The 15,925-nt window shown below is 48.2% G+C and overlaps 1 protein-coding gene across 1 annotated transcript; it reads left to right on the forward strand.

Moving 5' to 3' along the window:
- The first annotated feature begins 12,397 nt into the window (after window positions 1-12,397).
- On the forward strand, window positions 12,398-15,518 carry LOC123057884 (poly [ADP-ribose] polymerase tankyrase-1). The gene is made up of 11 exons (XM_044480758.1): window positions 12,398-12,612; window positions 12,702-12,794; window positions 12,882-13,190; window positions 13,363-13,502; window positions 13,568-13,654; window positions 13,870-14,001; window positions 14,081-14,233; window positions 14,560-14,661; window positions 14,752-14,931; window positions 15,113-15,192; window positions 15,265-15,518. The coding sequence occupies exons 1-11, from the start codon at window positions 12,549-12,551 to the stop codon at window positions 15,428-15,430; spliced, it is 1,506 nt and encodes a 501-aa protein (XP_044336693.1). The 5' UTR covers window positions 12,398-12,548; the 3' UTR covers window positions 15,431-15,518.
- The last annotated feature ends 407 nt before the right edge of the window (window positions 15,519-15,925 follow it).

Genomic DNA, 15,925 nt, shown 5'->3' on the forward strand with positions numbered 1-15,925 from the left:
TCCGCGGCTTCTCGAGGAGTGAAGTTGCTTGGATCAATGATTCTCCAAAGATTAGTGTTCACATGATTTAAATGACGTTTAAAGCGGTAAACCCAAGAATCAAAGTACTCATTTTTCACAATCTTAGGGGGAGGACCGGCATGATTCAAATGAGTGGAAGGAACCGGTCCACCATAAACAAGTGGTAGTTCCACATGAGCAAAGATGCCGGTGCCATTTTTACCACTAGAAGAAGGAGCATTTTCACTACTAGCTTCCCCCTTGTCGGAGATAGCATCCGTCACCTTGTCGGTGGGATCATCCACTTTCAACGGTGCGGTGGATAGTTTAAGCCCCTCGAGGAATTTAGTAAACATGGTTTCGACCTCGGTCGTCATGGAGGTTTTCAATATGTCCAAGGCCACATTAAACTCCTCACGAGAACCAAGGTTCTCCCATCGCCCGTAGACGAGGTCGGATTCACACCGGAGTGCTCCTCCACACTGTCTACGATATCAACCATACTCTTCGGACGGTAAAGTCCTTAATAAAGAGACGAGGCTCTGATATCAATTGAAAGGATCGATATGGTTGACTAGAGGGGGGTGAATAGGCAACTAACAATTTTTAGCTTTTCTTTAACAATTTAAACTTTGCATCAAAGTAGGTTGTCTAGATATGCAACTAGGTGAGCAACCTATATGATGCAACAAGGATAGGAACACAAGCAAGCAAGTGATATGATACAAATAAGCTTGCTCAAGTAAAGGCACGAGATAACCAAGAGTGGAGACGAGGATGTGTTGCCGAAGTTCCTTCCCTTTGAGAGAAAGTACGTCTCCGTTGGAGCGGTGTGGAGGCACAATGCTCCCCAAGAAGCCACTAGGGCCACCGTATTCTCCTCACGCCCTCACACAATGCGAGATGCCGTGATTCCACTATTGGTGCCCTTGGAGGCGGCGACCGAACCTTTACAAACAAGGTTGGGGCAATCTCCACAACTCAATTGGAGGCTCCCAACGACACCAAGCTTCACCACAATGGACTATGGCTCCGCGGTGACCTCAACCGTCTAGGATGCTCAAACACCCAAGAGTAACAACATCCGCAAGGGATTAGTGGGAGGAATCAAATTTCTCTTGGTGGAAGTGTGGATCGAGGCCTTCTCAACCACTCCCGAACAAATCAACAAGTTTGATTGGCTAGGGAGTGAGATCAGGCGAAAATGGAGCTTAGAGCAACAATGGAGCTTAGGGTTGGAAGAGATGAGTCAACGGGGAAGAAGGGGGGCCCTTATATAGTGTAGGACAAAGATCCAACCGTTACCCACCTACCAGCCCGCGGCCAGTGGTACTACCGCTCCAGGCCAGCGGTACTACCGCAGGGCCGCGCGGTACTATCGCTTGCTTCCAAGTGGTACTACCACACGGTCATGCGGTACTACCATACAGGCTCGCGGTACTGCCGCAACCCCAGTAACAGCAAGGTCAGATCTGACGCGCAGGAGCTGAGGGCGGTACTTCCACGAGCGCGGTACTACCGTGCTGCCATGCGGTACTACCGCAAGGCAGAAATCCCTTAGCCAGGGGGAGGAAACATTCGTGCCTACTTCCGCAAAGAAACGGAAGAAGCAAAAACCCAACATAGTAGTACTGCCGAGGGCGGTACTACTGCCTGACAACATAGCACGGTACTACCGCTGTGCGAAAGCGGTACTACCGTGGTAGGTGCGGATGTAAAAAATTACATCCGCCCCTACTACCGCGAAGGAGCGGTACTAGCCTGGTGGGCAGTGGTAGTGCAGCTCTAGGGGAGCGGTACTACCATGGGCACCTGCGGTACTACCGCGCCACCGCACGGTACTACCGCTAGTGCCTACGGTACTACCGCTCTCCTGGGAGCAGTACTACCGCGACCCAACTCAGCAGCCAGAACCAGGGAGGCGAGACAGCGGAGGAAGCTCCAAGGGAAAGGAGGGGACAAGAAAGAGACGTGTACGTGATGATTCCACCCAAACCTTTCCGACACGGACCCCCTCTTAATAGTACGGCTTTCCTACGACTCAAATCCACCAAAAAGAAACGTAGAAAAGACGCCGTCTTCAACAGTCTTTGAGGGGCACCCAACCGTCTTGTGCCTAGCGATGAAATGTCTGGGATACTCAAGGCACACGATTAGTCCGCAAACATGTTGTCATCAATCACCAAAACACCTTAGGGATAACTATGCCCTTACAGAATGTTTTTAATGGGCTACACGGTTGGATGGGAAACCTCCAATACAATGGGCGTGGCGTATGTGCCTAGCTTACAGATTGGGCATTGCTGGCTTAGCGACGTCAAGGTTGGTCGACCACGGGACACTGACAGAGTTTGGGGGCATGCAGTGGGGACAAACGACATTGCCAATTCAATATGATGGGAAAAATCAGAAGACCTTGCTCGAGAGTAATTAAGCGTTGTATTCAGCAAATGACACAAACACCGACATGACAATATTTGCATCGAGATTACACAACATGATTCCAACTTAAAACTAGGCCCCTACTAGACATATTCAGCTAGCTAATATGAACACCACTCAAACTATTGACATCAGGGCTGCCAGCACTAGCACATGGACCAACATGTTGATCATAGCAGCCACGAGGTTGAGCCTGGCCAAGTCCTACACCAGGCATGTGTTTCCATGGGAATGGGGTGCTACCTTACTCTTGTTGGTGACAATGTCTGGATTCATCGAGTTGGATTGCGGAGCAGGGAGTTGGGGGTGAGGCCGGTCACCAACAGTCCATCACCATGAAGGAGATTTTTCGCATATGTCTCCTGCCACCAGTGACTGGCTGCCACTCATAGAAATTGCACTTCCTGACCAGCAGATTAGGGTTAATGATTAGCGCCGCATGATGTATGGAAGAACGATGTGGATGAGGGGGTCGATTTGATAATACAACTTACATCACAACGTCATCTGTAGAATCTTCCCCCAGCCCTAGATCCATTGATGCTGCACACAAACAAGAGCATCTTGTCGCTGCAAAATGGGCATGGAATCATCAAGAGTGTTTCATGAACCTTGCGCAACTGAAATCATGAAGGGAAAGACGCCATGAAGAGATTGAGCTCAGTTGCTTGGTGGGCTCGGGGCGACGAAAGCAATAGGTTGGACCGTCGTCTTGGGGGGGGCATTGAGATGGCTAGCCAGATGGCTTACAATATACACCTCTGGCTGCAGATGTCTTAGTTAGTAAATGAAGGTATAGATGTGTGCTAAACCGCACAGGAGCGCCTTCCTCCACCTGGATCAAAGTCGTGTAGACGTCCAGCCAAACAATAATTGATAGTCAGTGGTGGGGTAGTCTAATGTTCCAAAATTTGGAGAGTGCCATGAATATGTTTGAGAATACAAGGAAGGGCGCATATCACGAGAGGAATGAATGGTACAAATATTAGGAGCATTTGGACCCTAGAGCCTAAACAAATTTCCGGTTCATACTCATCCTCCTCCTCCCCTTAACCTCCTCCTCCTTCTTGTGACAAGATAAATGCTTGATGACATTCTACATTATGTGAAAAGTGCAAAAACCATGTGTTGTGCCATAAGAACTACATCCTAACCACATTCCTCGCCGCAACATATTTGTCTGTATGTACAGTTCTTGGATGATTTTGATTATGTGCTAATAGAAATGTTCCAAAAGGCCATCTGAAAGACGCATGTATTTCACTATATAAATACAAGTACCACAAATAACAGTTTGTATGAACTGATTGAACCAAACGGATACACTACACGGCTTATGTTCATGGTTGGTTCCAAAAGTAGAATCAAAAGTAACCACATCACCAAAATGAACATAGTCAATTACTATTTTTGCATCAATTGTATTTTTTTGTGGTTTATTATTGGCCAATTGTATAGCATATTGGAACAATAGGTTCTCAGCAATTTTATCCTAAAATTATTTCAACATACTCCTGGCTTCACCATACATTAGTTCCCTTTGGGGTTTGGTACATAGGTAATGTTTGTAGCACACTAGTGTGCAGCTTTTAGACCAATGCACGAATCATCTGCAATTTCGATCTCAAAAGCTTCAATTTCTGATATCTTTTAATGTGATGGCATAAGGTCAAATATTTCTTGCAACTGCATGATGCATGATGTGGTTGTTCTCCAGAACAAGATCAGTTACTTCATAATTCAGTTGAGCCTCCATTTCTCCTTTCGGAGCGATGTTCTATCATGTATTGTTTGTTTGCATCTCCCACACGTAATGGTAGTACCATCTCTGCTAAGGTTGTGTTTGATTTGGCTTTGGTTTGGCTTGCTCTGCTTATAAGCCAAAAGCTAACCAAACTGCATTAGCACTAAACATGCTTTTGTGTAATCTGGTTGCTCATCTAGTTCGATATATATTATGGTGAAAACTCATATAATATGTTACTTTGACTTACATTTCCCTTTTATATTGAATCTTAATCTAGTAAAAAAAACATAACAACTAGAGTCATGGTAAAACCTTGGTGTTCAAAATATGACCGTAATAATTCTCTTTTGGCGAAGAGCGCGTACATCTATTAATTAAACCAAGGTATGAACAATCTTGGAAAATAAAAAATAACTTTTTTTAGAAACACATGTAAGTTTATTCACAGTCATAACAATTACAGGTACACTGATTTGGACCTAAGATCCAAAAAATACAAAGTAACTATTATGACAAAGAATTGCAATGATATCTCTTGAAAACACCTTCTCCGAGGTATCAATCTCTGCTCGAAGAAATAATTCAAAGATTTTGGTAAAGAGGCTGCAATTGGATTGGAGCAACGGTGTTGTCACTTCTTTTTACCCGCACGAACATTGCTAATAATGATTTTTAAAAGCGCCTTGAGTCGCCCGTCCAACAAGATGGGAAGTCTTAATCGATGAATGTACTTGGGCCAGGGATGATTCCCTAAAGTGCAGGCCGTAGAATCACTATATCTTGGATTCAGACTCACTGAAGGGGCGAGTGAGCTGGGCTGTTCCACGAGCGCGGGAGGCTTTGGCCTCTTTTCCTTGTTTTTTTATGTTTTATGTTTTCTTTTTTGCTTTTATTTTGTACTTGTTTATATACTTTAAAGTATATAAGAATTTAGAATGAATAATAAAAAGAAACAATGAAAAATAAAAAATAAACTAAAGTGAAAATAAAATGAAAAAACTGAAGAAACAAATGAAAAAACCCTGAGAAGAAATAAAAATAAAAGAAAACAAAAAATAACAGAGGAAAACCAGCTTGACTCGCTTCAAGTAAGAAAAAAACGAAAATAAAATAGACCGTGTCGCCTCAAGTATAACGCGCCATAGATTTCACTATGGTGTCGATTAAAGGTTTCACCTTCACAAAGAATCAGACAACAAAAAAAGCTTGACACAGCAACATAATCAGATCTACGAAGACAGAAAACTCTCTAACCTTGTGGCACTGTCAAAAAAAGAGAGAATTTATTCTCATAAAACTATATTGTCTATGTTCTTCGTCAACGTATAAAAAGAATTAACTGTAGTGCCAACCGTGGTCTTCTACTCGACTGGGCCCGATGGTGCAGCGCCGCAATCCACCCCAACTCTGGAAAAAGACACATTTGTGCAATTTAAGTACTCCTCCGTTTTTTTAAATATAATTTTTTTAGAAATTTCAATATAAACTACATACTGATGTATATAGACCTATTTTAGAGTGTGGATCCACTCATTTTGTTTCGTATGTAGTTTATATTAAAATCTATAAAAGGACTTATATTTAGGAACGGAGGTTTGGCTGTTTGACCGTAACAATGTATTATTGCCCGCAAAAGAAAACAATGCGCTATTAATATTTGAGATTTAAAAAGTTAATATTTGAGATTTTCTTACGCTATTTCCATTTTGACACTACCTAGTACTCCACGATGCATATCTGAAAAGAATTGTTTTTCACATTACAGTTGTTTTGAGACGTTGCCGGTCCCTCAGTCCCGGACCGGACCTGCACCTCCTCTCCAGAGGGCCGCCGCTGCCGTCTCTCTTCCGCCACCAGATCGCCGTCCGCCGCCGAGCTGGGGTCAAGGAAAGCGACCCGAGGGGAGGTCGCAGCTGCGGGGTGGAGAGGATCTGCGTCGAGGTCGAGGGGAGGTTGCGGCGGCTTTGTCGCTGTCGCCGTGCTCGGTGCCGGCCTCAGTGCCACAATCGGCAGGGCGATGGCGGTTCTGCTCCGTCTCGCTTCACCAGGCGGGAAGGCGCCATGGTCGGAGCTCCCGCCGGAGCAGCTGGCCCTCGTGCTCTCCCGCCTTCCCTCCCACACCGACCGCGTCCGCCTCCGCGCCGTCCGCCGGGCTTGGCGCTCCGCCGCGCGCCTGCATCCGCTGCCCCCGCCGCTCCCGTGGCTCTTCCTCCGCGGCGACACCTTCGTCACCCTCCCCGACGGCGCGCGCCACCGCATCCGCAGGCCACTCGACTGCAACCGAACGCTCTCGAGTTTCCCCACTGGCAGCATGATCTTCCTCGTGCACAGCAACGGCAGCTGCTACCTGATGAACCCTTGTTCCGGGGAGGCCACCCCTCTACACACCCAGAGCAGCGTGCTCCCCATCGACCTCGATTGCCGCAGCTACAATTGGATCCGTAAGGTGGTGGTGTCCGATCGCATTGTCGCTGTTCCCCACAGTGGCATGATCACAATCTTTGGTCGCACGGCCAGGGCGTGCCACTGTCACTGTGCGGATCAACACGGGCTAATTTTAATCAAGCAAGAATCACAATGGAAAATCATTCGTCGCAGGGCCAGATTGTGCTTGTGGCCCCCTGCAAGCACCCCTGTCGCCACTGACATTGCGCTCTTCCAAGGCGAGCTTTACATCCTCACCAAAAAACGCAATGACAGTGGTTCTGAACTACTACCCGAGCTTCATCTCTTGGAAATCAGCGATGAGCACAACCCGGTCAGGTCAGTCCAATGCATAAGCGGCACGCCAAGAAACGGCGTGCCTGACCCTGCCTACCGGCCAAACATGGCGCTTCTCCTCCTACCTCGTCGGGTGCGGCGGTCGGCTGCTAATGGTGGAGAGGCAGACCGTTGAGGAGGCACCCTTACCTGCGGGATGCGAACCCAGTTCGAGGTCTGGGAGGCGGTGAACCTGATCGGCGGCGGCCATGGGCGTTGGAGCAAGGTGGATACGTTGATGGGGCATGCGCGCTTCGTCAGCCGGGAGCGACTGAGAGCAGCCTCGGCTGACGAAGAGCGCATGCCCCATCAACGTATCCACCTCGCTCCAATGCCCATGGCCGCCGATCAGGTCCACCCCCTCCCAGGCCTCGAGCTGGGTCCGTATGGGCCTCGAACCGCGTTCTCGGACGCCACCCTCCCAGACCACGAAGCGCTCAACGAGGGTCCGCCTTTCCACCATTAGCAGCCGCTCGCCGCACGCGACGAGGTAGAAGACGGAGCGCCAGGTTCGGTCCACGCCGTTTCTTGGCGTCCAGGACCGGGCAGGGTCGTCCACGTGGTTTCTTGGCGTGCGGCGTATGCATTGGACTGACCTGACGCGGTTCTGCTCGTCGCCGATTTCCAGGCGATGGAGCTCCGGCAGTTCAGAGCCACTCTTGTTGTGTTTAATTATTGGTGAGGACCACGTAGAGCTCACCTTGGAAGAGTGCAATGTCGGTGTCGACATGGGTGGCTGCTGTTGGAAATGTCGCAGGGGGCACCCAGCACAATCTGGCACCTGGCCACGCCGTCCTGCGAGGAAAGATCGTGACCATGCCACAGTAGGGAACGGCGACGATGCCGTCGGACACCACCACCTTCCTGATCCAGTTGTAGCTGCGGCAGCCGAGGTCGATCTTGAGGCTGCTGCTGCTGATGTGCAGAGGCGTGATCTCACTCTCCCCGGAGGAAGAAGGGTTCGTCGTCAGGTAGCAGCTGCCGTCGCGGTCCACGAGGAAGAACATGCGGCCCGTGGCAGTGGGGACACGCAAGACGATTTCGTGGCGGTCGAGGGGCATGCGGTGGAGCGCGCCCTCGGGGAGGGCGAGGAAGGTGTCGGCGCGGACGAAGAGCCACGCGAACGGCGAGGGCGGCGGCTGCAGGCGCGCGGCCGAGCGCCACGGCCGGCAGACGGCGCGGAGGCTGGCGCGGTCGGCGTAGGAGGGAAGGCGCACCATTTTGCTGGTGAGAGGGCTTTGGACGCGCACTCTGGCTTTGGTGCGGAAAGACTGAGAGAAAACAACGGTGGGCGTTCATGCGCGTGTTGGCAGAGAGACCCGCATCGTGTTAACAAGCTGAATTTCCTCCAATTAAAACGTTTTCAATCAGGCGGTTGATCATAAAACCGTTCATGATCAAAACTGTTTGGATCATAAAACTTTCTAATGTGCATATTACTCTCTCTCAGAAAAGAGATATAAAACCGTTTAAATCACTACTTATTTCTTTGAAGAGGAAATACTTGGAAAAAAAACGTTTTACTTTTGCTTCATGTTCATCTCCTTCCTCATGTCTCTACATTTTTAATCTGAACGAACTCTTCTTGCTTCTACGTCCACACTGTTGTTTGATCTTCTCACATCCGATGCTTTCTATTCCCTTCGCATTCACATAATTTCTTTCTTCGGTGCTTCACCTACTGTGTGTCCACTACCAATACGGGATATTCCCGAGCAGAATTTGATGGATTAAAGTTACAACTCGACAGATAATTTCTTTTTTCTACTCTTTCTGTCATGCTAATTTGTTACTTACTCGGCTACACCTTTCATATCTTCTATCTGTCATTTTATCCGTGCAGATTTGCGGATTTCAGACCATCTGATGCAAACTCTTGCTTATCATTTGTTTTGTCTCACGTATGTGCGGACGATTTAGATGTTACTGAACTTCACTCATCACATGATTCTGGATCCACAACTGCGGAACATGATTTTGTTTCGCAACAAACTTATTTTTACAGATATACAAATTCATATTCATTAATCTGTTACTTCTCTCGATTCATTGACCGTGATCATGTCGGTTTATTCGGAATAAAACCATCAACATACTAGGTGATTCTGAAATCTCTTTCTTCCATACTAATTGTTTATCTTTTTCATCGTCAAGTTACGTTATCTGAAACTTGTTGCACTTAAGTTTCATTCATGCTTCTTAACCTAGTCTTGACGTAATTGTGTACTGTAGTTATCATAATCTTATGCATTCTGGACTGACTGCTGATTGTGATACTAATTCTGGCCTAAACAAAATGTCTTTGCTCTCTAATATGAGTATGCCTGCTAATGCAACTTCCTCTGATGTACCTCTGTCAGCCAGGAACGAATATAATAAATTGTCTGAACATTTTTCTCGGCACACCTTTCTATTCCAGTCATCTTTACAAATGTTGATCACCCAATTCCGTTCTTCTAACATTTTTTGCTTTCTTTCTCACATATTTTTCCTTACTTTTTTCAGATGTCAACATCTGCTCACAACCCATAGAAGATCAACATAAGAAGGAACCCGACCCTACTGATACAGCTTACTACAACAGATTGTCAGAACAGTTCAAACAGTACATACTTTCCTGGGACTTGTCTTATACGTATCTTCCTTTTGTACTCTCCTTCTATAACGGCTGTTTCTATTATTTACTATTTGTCTTACCTTTATTTCAGATGGCACAACAATCTTAATTTTACCGACGGCTCATTCGATTCACTTGTTGTTATGTCCGATGTTCCACTTTCCCAGATATTCATGCCTCGGACGATTCTACTATATGTAATCAGCACCTGCCATCTTGTGTGCCAACAAATGAACAAAATGAGGCCGATTCGAGCTAACGTGCACCGACAACTCATATGTAAATCCTCTACCTTCCTACAAATTTACTGTCACAAGTTTATCGATCTTTGCCTCTATATTACTAATTTTAATATTCTTTACCAAGTCATATGACAAGTCTATTCTAGATGTTCAACCTGCAAACACTTTCCGCTTTTGTGCTCTCCAAAAATAATTATATGCATATTCAACACGGACAACAGAAACTATTATGTGCCCATCTATTGGAACATGTCTCAATACTATCACCGAGGATACGATTTCTACAATTTACAGCTGGGAGATGGGCTTCGACATTTGGTATGGAAAGAGTTGGAAGGATGTTAAGAAAATTCAAGCAATGCATGAACTCAATTGCCTATGTGGAGTATGTCTCAATTCATTACTTATATATTTGCAACTTTTTTTGTTATGTTCTATGCATGTAATGTTTTTTTTTTGCAGGTATGCCTCGTCAGAAAAACAGTAAATCCATAAGATCTGAATGCCTTTCCATGATTCGGTTGACCCTTTGCAATGACAATCTATGGTAAATCCTTGAGCTTCGGTCCAAATATAACCATCCATTATCAACAACTGATTCTGAAAAGATGCATTGGAAATCCCGTCGTCATATTGATATATACCTTCAAGAATTAATAACCAATATGAGAGAAAACAATGTTTACATATCGAAGGTGTGCATGTTTCTTGATACTTTCTTTGGCAGGATGGAAAACATTCCTTTTACTAAGCGGAGTTTAAAATTTTTAAGTGGTCTTGTCAATAAAGAACTTGCTAATGATTATATAAAAACACATTTGATGTTTTCGATGAGATATGTTCTGAAGATCTTGATTTTTTTCTACCGAGATCAGGTTGAATTACAAAGTAGAATTGAAACATTACACTGGATGAATGGTCGTAGTCGATATGAATATAAATACTTTGGAGATGTTATCACGTTTGATACAACTTACTGAACAAATGTATGTGTCATGCCTTTTGGTCTGTTTGTTGGTGTCAACAACCATTTTCAAAGTATCATGCTTGGAGGTGTTTTCATGCGTCATGAAGCAGGAGAGACTTTTGAATGGGTTTTCTCTGAGTTCCTATCACTTATGGATAAGAAGCATCCTGTCAACATACCAACAGATTCATTTCAGGCTTGTTACGTTTATGTCCTTCTATTTCATAATTATAGGATTACAATATAATGGCAAGAGATTTTCAATACACAAAGAGCCTTTTTGAAGCCCCGCGAGCATGCCGGCCTCGTCCATGACGCTGTCGCGTTGTAGGCAGAGTCTGGTACCAGCGGCATAGCAGAAGACGACGGCGTGCTCGGTGATTCGGTTGGTGCACACGAACGATGGTAGACCTAGCTGATCCCCTAAACATAAAATAATGGAGTAAAAAGAAAATATAAAAATGATGAACAAAGATTCGATTTTGAACAAACTTCCACCGGAACATAGTCTAGTCTAAAACCAAATTCGACGGATAATTTACATTTACATCCACTGAAATACAATCTAGTTTAAACACAAAGTTAAACCTTACTAACCGGACTTTACGAGGGCCAACCAGTACACCATAGATATCCCACCGCCCATAGCATCTAGCCCTGTGCCGTCGTCGCCGGAGTCCAGGAAGATCCTTCGCTATTCTTCAACGTTGAAGTCGTCGCCACTGTTGCCTCCGCTTCACCGTTGTTGCCTCCTCCGTTGTCTTCCTCTTCGCTTGAGAGGATGATGACCTCCGCTCTGTCGATCAGGCGCTCCTCGTATAGGCGATGCTCCACCAGCCGGCAGCAGGGCGCCATGGTCGGAGCTCCCGCCGGACCTCGTGCTCTCCCGCCTTCCCTCCTACGCCGACCACGTCAGCCTCCGCGTCGTCTGCCGGCCGTGGCGCACCGCCGCGCGCCTGCAGTCGCCGGCCTGGTCGTTTGTGTGGCTCTTTGTCCGCGCCGACACCTTCCTCGCTTCGGTGAAGAAGGAACGATGAAGGTGGCATGTATTCGGCTAACTCTAGTGTTTGTAGGCATCATTAAATGGTTTACGAATATAATTTTTATCGTCTTTTGTGTTCTTTATACCGTCGCGATGTTGGAGGAATAGATAGTAGAAAGTTTTCAAGAAAAATGGCTAGTTGGGTGGTGTCCTGGCGTTTGGAACGGTTATTATGGGAAGTCTCAGGTTGTAGATGTTGCGAGGATGTGTTTGTTGGATCCGGCTTGCCTGCTCCCTCCTCATGCTCCTATCCGTGCTCCCACTTCATCCTACGGCTGTCTTTTTTTCTTTTTCCTTTCTAATCTAATCATTCTCCCCTTCCTCCTTATTTTAAAAAGGTAGGACCGAGTCTTATTTTGTTTCAATCAAATCAAGTCATGTACACGGGAGCACAAACGAGTGCACGCGTGCGGAGCAGGCAAATCTCGTCTTGTTATTGTTGGCCGTATGGTGCCTTAGAATGGCGGGCTTGCTCGTACACGATGTTTATCCACAGCAGACACTGCGCGTTTGCCACGTGGTACGAGAGAGACACCAACAACGAAATGAGTGCAGTTTGGACCTGGGAGAGGGAGTCTTGTGTCTCGTCGCTTGCGCCTTGTGCTGGACACCACCGCCCGGCGCAGCTCCGAGACAGCGACCGCCTTGCTCGTCTCCTCTAGCTCTCCGTCCAAGCACACTAGTCAGAGCGAACACGTCACACGGCCCACTCAAGCCTGTCTCATTCGACCATGGACGTGCCCACGCCGGCGTGCTCGCCGTCCTCGTCGGCGCAGCCTCCGCCGTCGTCGTCAGGTTTGTCTCTCGCCGCCTGCGTTGGATTCATTCACCATCCGTTTCTTTGCTTTTTTTTACTTGGTGTATACTTGGTGTGAGAGATACAGGCGTCGATGTGGCCGTTGACGCGGGGAAAGACGACGAACGGCGGCGGCTGCTCCTCGATGCCGCCATCGACGGCAACCTCGACCTCCTCGCCAGTACGCCCCGAAACGCCTTCAACGAAGCTTGTATTATTACTACTGTAATAAATCGACTAACAATCCATCTGATATTGGGACGTCCAGGGATGGCGCTGGAGCTGCTGCCGCCGGCGCCCAGCGCCACTGGCGCGGACGCCACCGCCGGCGTCTGGTCGACGTGCGGCAGGGCGCTGCACCTGGCCGCGACCAACGGCAGGACCGACGTCTGCCGCTACCTCGTCCAGGACCTCGGCATCCCCGTCGACGCCCTCTCCGACGAGCGCGAGACGCCGCTGCTCCTGGCGGCCACCTTCGGCCACACCGCCACGGCCGCCTGGCTCCTGGAGCGCGGCGCCAGCCCGCGCGCCCCGGACGTCGACGGCGAGACCCCCCTCCACTGGGCCGCCTACAACGGTACGTACGCACGCACGGTCCTCGCCGGCCGACGCCACCTCACTCTGCTCCGCGCTCCTGTTGCTTGCTCGCGTCGAGAGAGGCAGCGCCGCCGTGGCCATGGCCATGCCGTGCCGAGCGGGCACCGGTGCGCGTGCGCGACTGACATACTGGCGCGCCCTCCGTGATGCAGGGGATCGCGACCTGGCGATGCTGCTCCTGTGCAAGGGCGCCGACGTGGGCGCGGCGAACCCCCGGGGCACGGCGCTCCACGTCGCCGCCATGCGGGGGTGCCCGCAAGTCATCCGCGTCCTGCTGCGCCACGGCGCCGATGTATGTGCGGCCGTTCCTATGGTGCGTGCATTTTGTTCATGGCTGACCAGCTTGCGATTTTGCAGCCCAACAAGTTCGCCAGCCGTGTCTTCACGCCCTTGGTCTCGTCGCTTCTTGGTGGCTCCGTGGAATGCATGAAGCTGCTCATTGAGGTGCTACATTGCATTATCTTCTGCTAATTGATCTCTAAGTTCGTGTTGATTGCACAAATCATACTACCAGTTGTTTGCGATGTCGCGGTAACGGTTTTTTGTAAGTGGCACTTGCAATGCTTGGATTGCTGGAGTTCCATAGAATTTCCGCATGCATTGCGCCTATCGAATTCCCTTGTTCTAAACTGAGACTGTTCTGGAAATGTTAACTATAGGGTGGGGCTAATGTTCACGCCGGTGGATTCAGCGGAGCGACCCCTCTGTTGTTAGCATGCAGCCGCCGTGGCAACATCGGATTTGTCAAGTGCTTGTTGAAGGCTGGAGCAGATCCGAACATTCCTGACGAAGTGAGCATACTGAGTTTTATCCTTATGCCTGAACAAGAATGTTCCCCAGAAAACTCATGGTTTCTGTACTCTGTAACAGCTTGGTAGGTTGCCGATAGAAATCGCCGCGGTCCAAGGTGGAAAAAAACTAGTTCAACTTCTGTTTCCTGTGACTCGATGCCCTCCAAACATGTCTGGCTGGAGTGTTGCTGGCATCATGAGTTATGTGAATTCTGCTGCTTACAAGGAGCGGGTACGTCTTATTGATGTTAGTTACCAGTAGATACTAGCACTATTTACCAGCTCATCAACCCTTGCGGAGGGTCTTGTTTTAATCAGTTTCCATGCACTTGAAATGTAGCTAATTTAGTACTCCCTCTGTCCCAAAATTCTTGTCTTACATTTGTCTAAATACGGATGTATAAGTCACATTTTAGTATTAGATACATCCGTATCTAGAAAAATCTAAGACAAGAATTTTGGGAAGGAGTGAGTACTAATTGGCTTTGCTCGTATCAACACAACACTCCATGGTTATCTGGTAATTGGTTGCCGTAAAACTACTTTCTCGGTTTATAGGTGAGAAAGGATTCTTGTAAGAGGAAAGCTGAACTAAAACTAGAAGGGAACAAGGCCTACGAAATCAAGGACTACGACACGGCTATACTTATGTACAACATGGTAATTTCTTTTTTTGCTGTTGATTTTGTATGCACATGTTCAACATGATAGTATGTACAACATGGTAACAATTTTTTTTTTCACATTTAGGCACTGAAGTTCGATGATCCAAACGACATAGACGCCTCCATATATGCAAACAAGAGTCTCTGCTGGCTGCGCCTTGGTGTCGGCGACGAGGCGCTTTCGGACGCCCAGGCCTGCATCAGGTTATGGCCTGACTGGGGGAAAGGCTACTACCGCCAAGGAGAGGCCTTCCGTTTCCTGCAGGTGATCATCGCACTGCTGTTTGCGCTTCCCTTGTGTGCTTCAGAGGTTCAGATTCAGCCATCCAATACCCACCCATCGGTCGGCCGATCCGCTCAACTAACTATTGGGTGCCGGCCTGATTTGATTCACCCTTGTTCTTTCTTGGCTCATCAACATGGCATCTAATCTGCGCTTGTGTTAGGACTACGCCAGCGCTTACGCCGCGTTTGTCAAGGCATCGGAGCTTGATCCGCAGAACCCTAGGATCGCCAACGCCCTCCGGTAATCCATTTCTGCACTTGCATCCATCGCCATCGAACAAATTGAAACTTGCGTTACAAGCGTCCTCTGCAGGGATCTCTTGGAGCGCACGAAGGGCGCCTCGGTTTCGCGGCGCCTGGAGGAAGGGGTGCAAGGAAGAAGCCAGGTTCTGTCTGGGCCATGTGATCAAACAGTCCGAGGGCAGGGCTCATTTGTGCAGGCGCTAGGTAGAGGTCAGCCACTATCCAGTGGCCAGTAGGAAAACGGTGGAGCGGTGTGAAAACTAACTGTGGCGGGAGTCTGAGGCTGTATAGTTGTGTTTCTGGCGGGCTTTGTGGTTTGGTTTTGCGCGCCTGTTGTTGTTTAACGCACGTGGGGCTCTTTGTTTCCTGGGCCGTATAGCACGTCGCCTTCCCCCCAATGTGATGATCCCCAACCCTGCATAGTACCTTTTGAAACGGGCCTCGCCTTTCCCAACGTCATCATCGCACTATTCTTATGAAGGCTCTATGCTTATCGGGCCGGATAGCGGCCCAAGCCTGCTGCCACGGCCCTGCTGGAAATGTGCGCTCAGCAGCCATGAGAGAGCCTTTGTGAACAAAGAATGTCTACTGGGTAGTAGGGGTGAAAAAGCTGGAGCTCCTCCAGAAAAAAAACTGCTGAAAAAGAAACTGAGACACATGTGACGCAGCACCAAAGGCGTGGGGCTTTGTACCGCAAGGGCTCACATGCGCACAGTAGCCGCCCTGGCCTT

This window comes from Triticum aestivum, chromosome 3A (assembly GCF_018294505.1).
Source record: "Triticum aestivum cultivar Chinese Spring chromosome 3A, IWGSC CS RefSeq v2.1, whole genome shotgun sequence".
Classification (NCBI taxonomy): Eukaryota; Viridiplantae; Streptophyta; class Magnoliopsida; order Poales; family Poaceae; genus Triticum; species Triticum aestivum.

Excerpts from the sequence above, each read along its gene's own strand:
- LOC123057884 (XM_044480758.1), top strand. The coding sequence starts at position 12,549 with ATGGACGTGCCCACGCCGGCGTGCTCGCCGTCCTCGTCGGCGCAGCCT. Across the intron at positions 14,002-14,080 it reads ATCCGAACATTCCTGACGAA|CTTGGTAGGTTGCCGATAGA; the intron begins GTGAGCATACTG and ends ACTCTGTAACAG. Across the intron at positions 14,932-15,112 it reads AGGCCTTCCGTTTCCTGCAG|GACTACGCCAGCGCTTACGC; the intron begins GTGATCATCGCA and ends CGCTTGTGTTAG.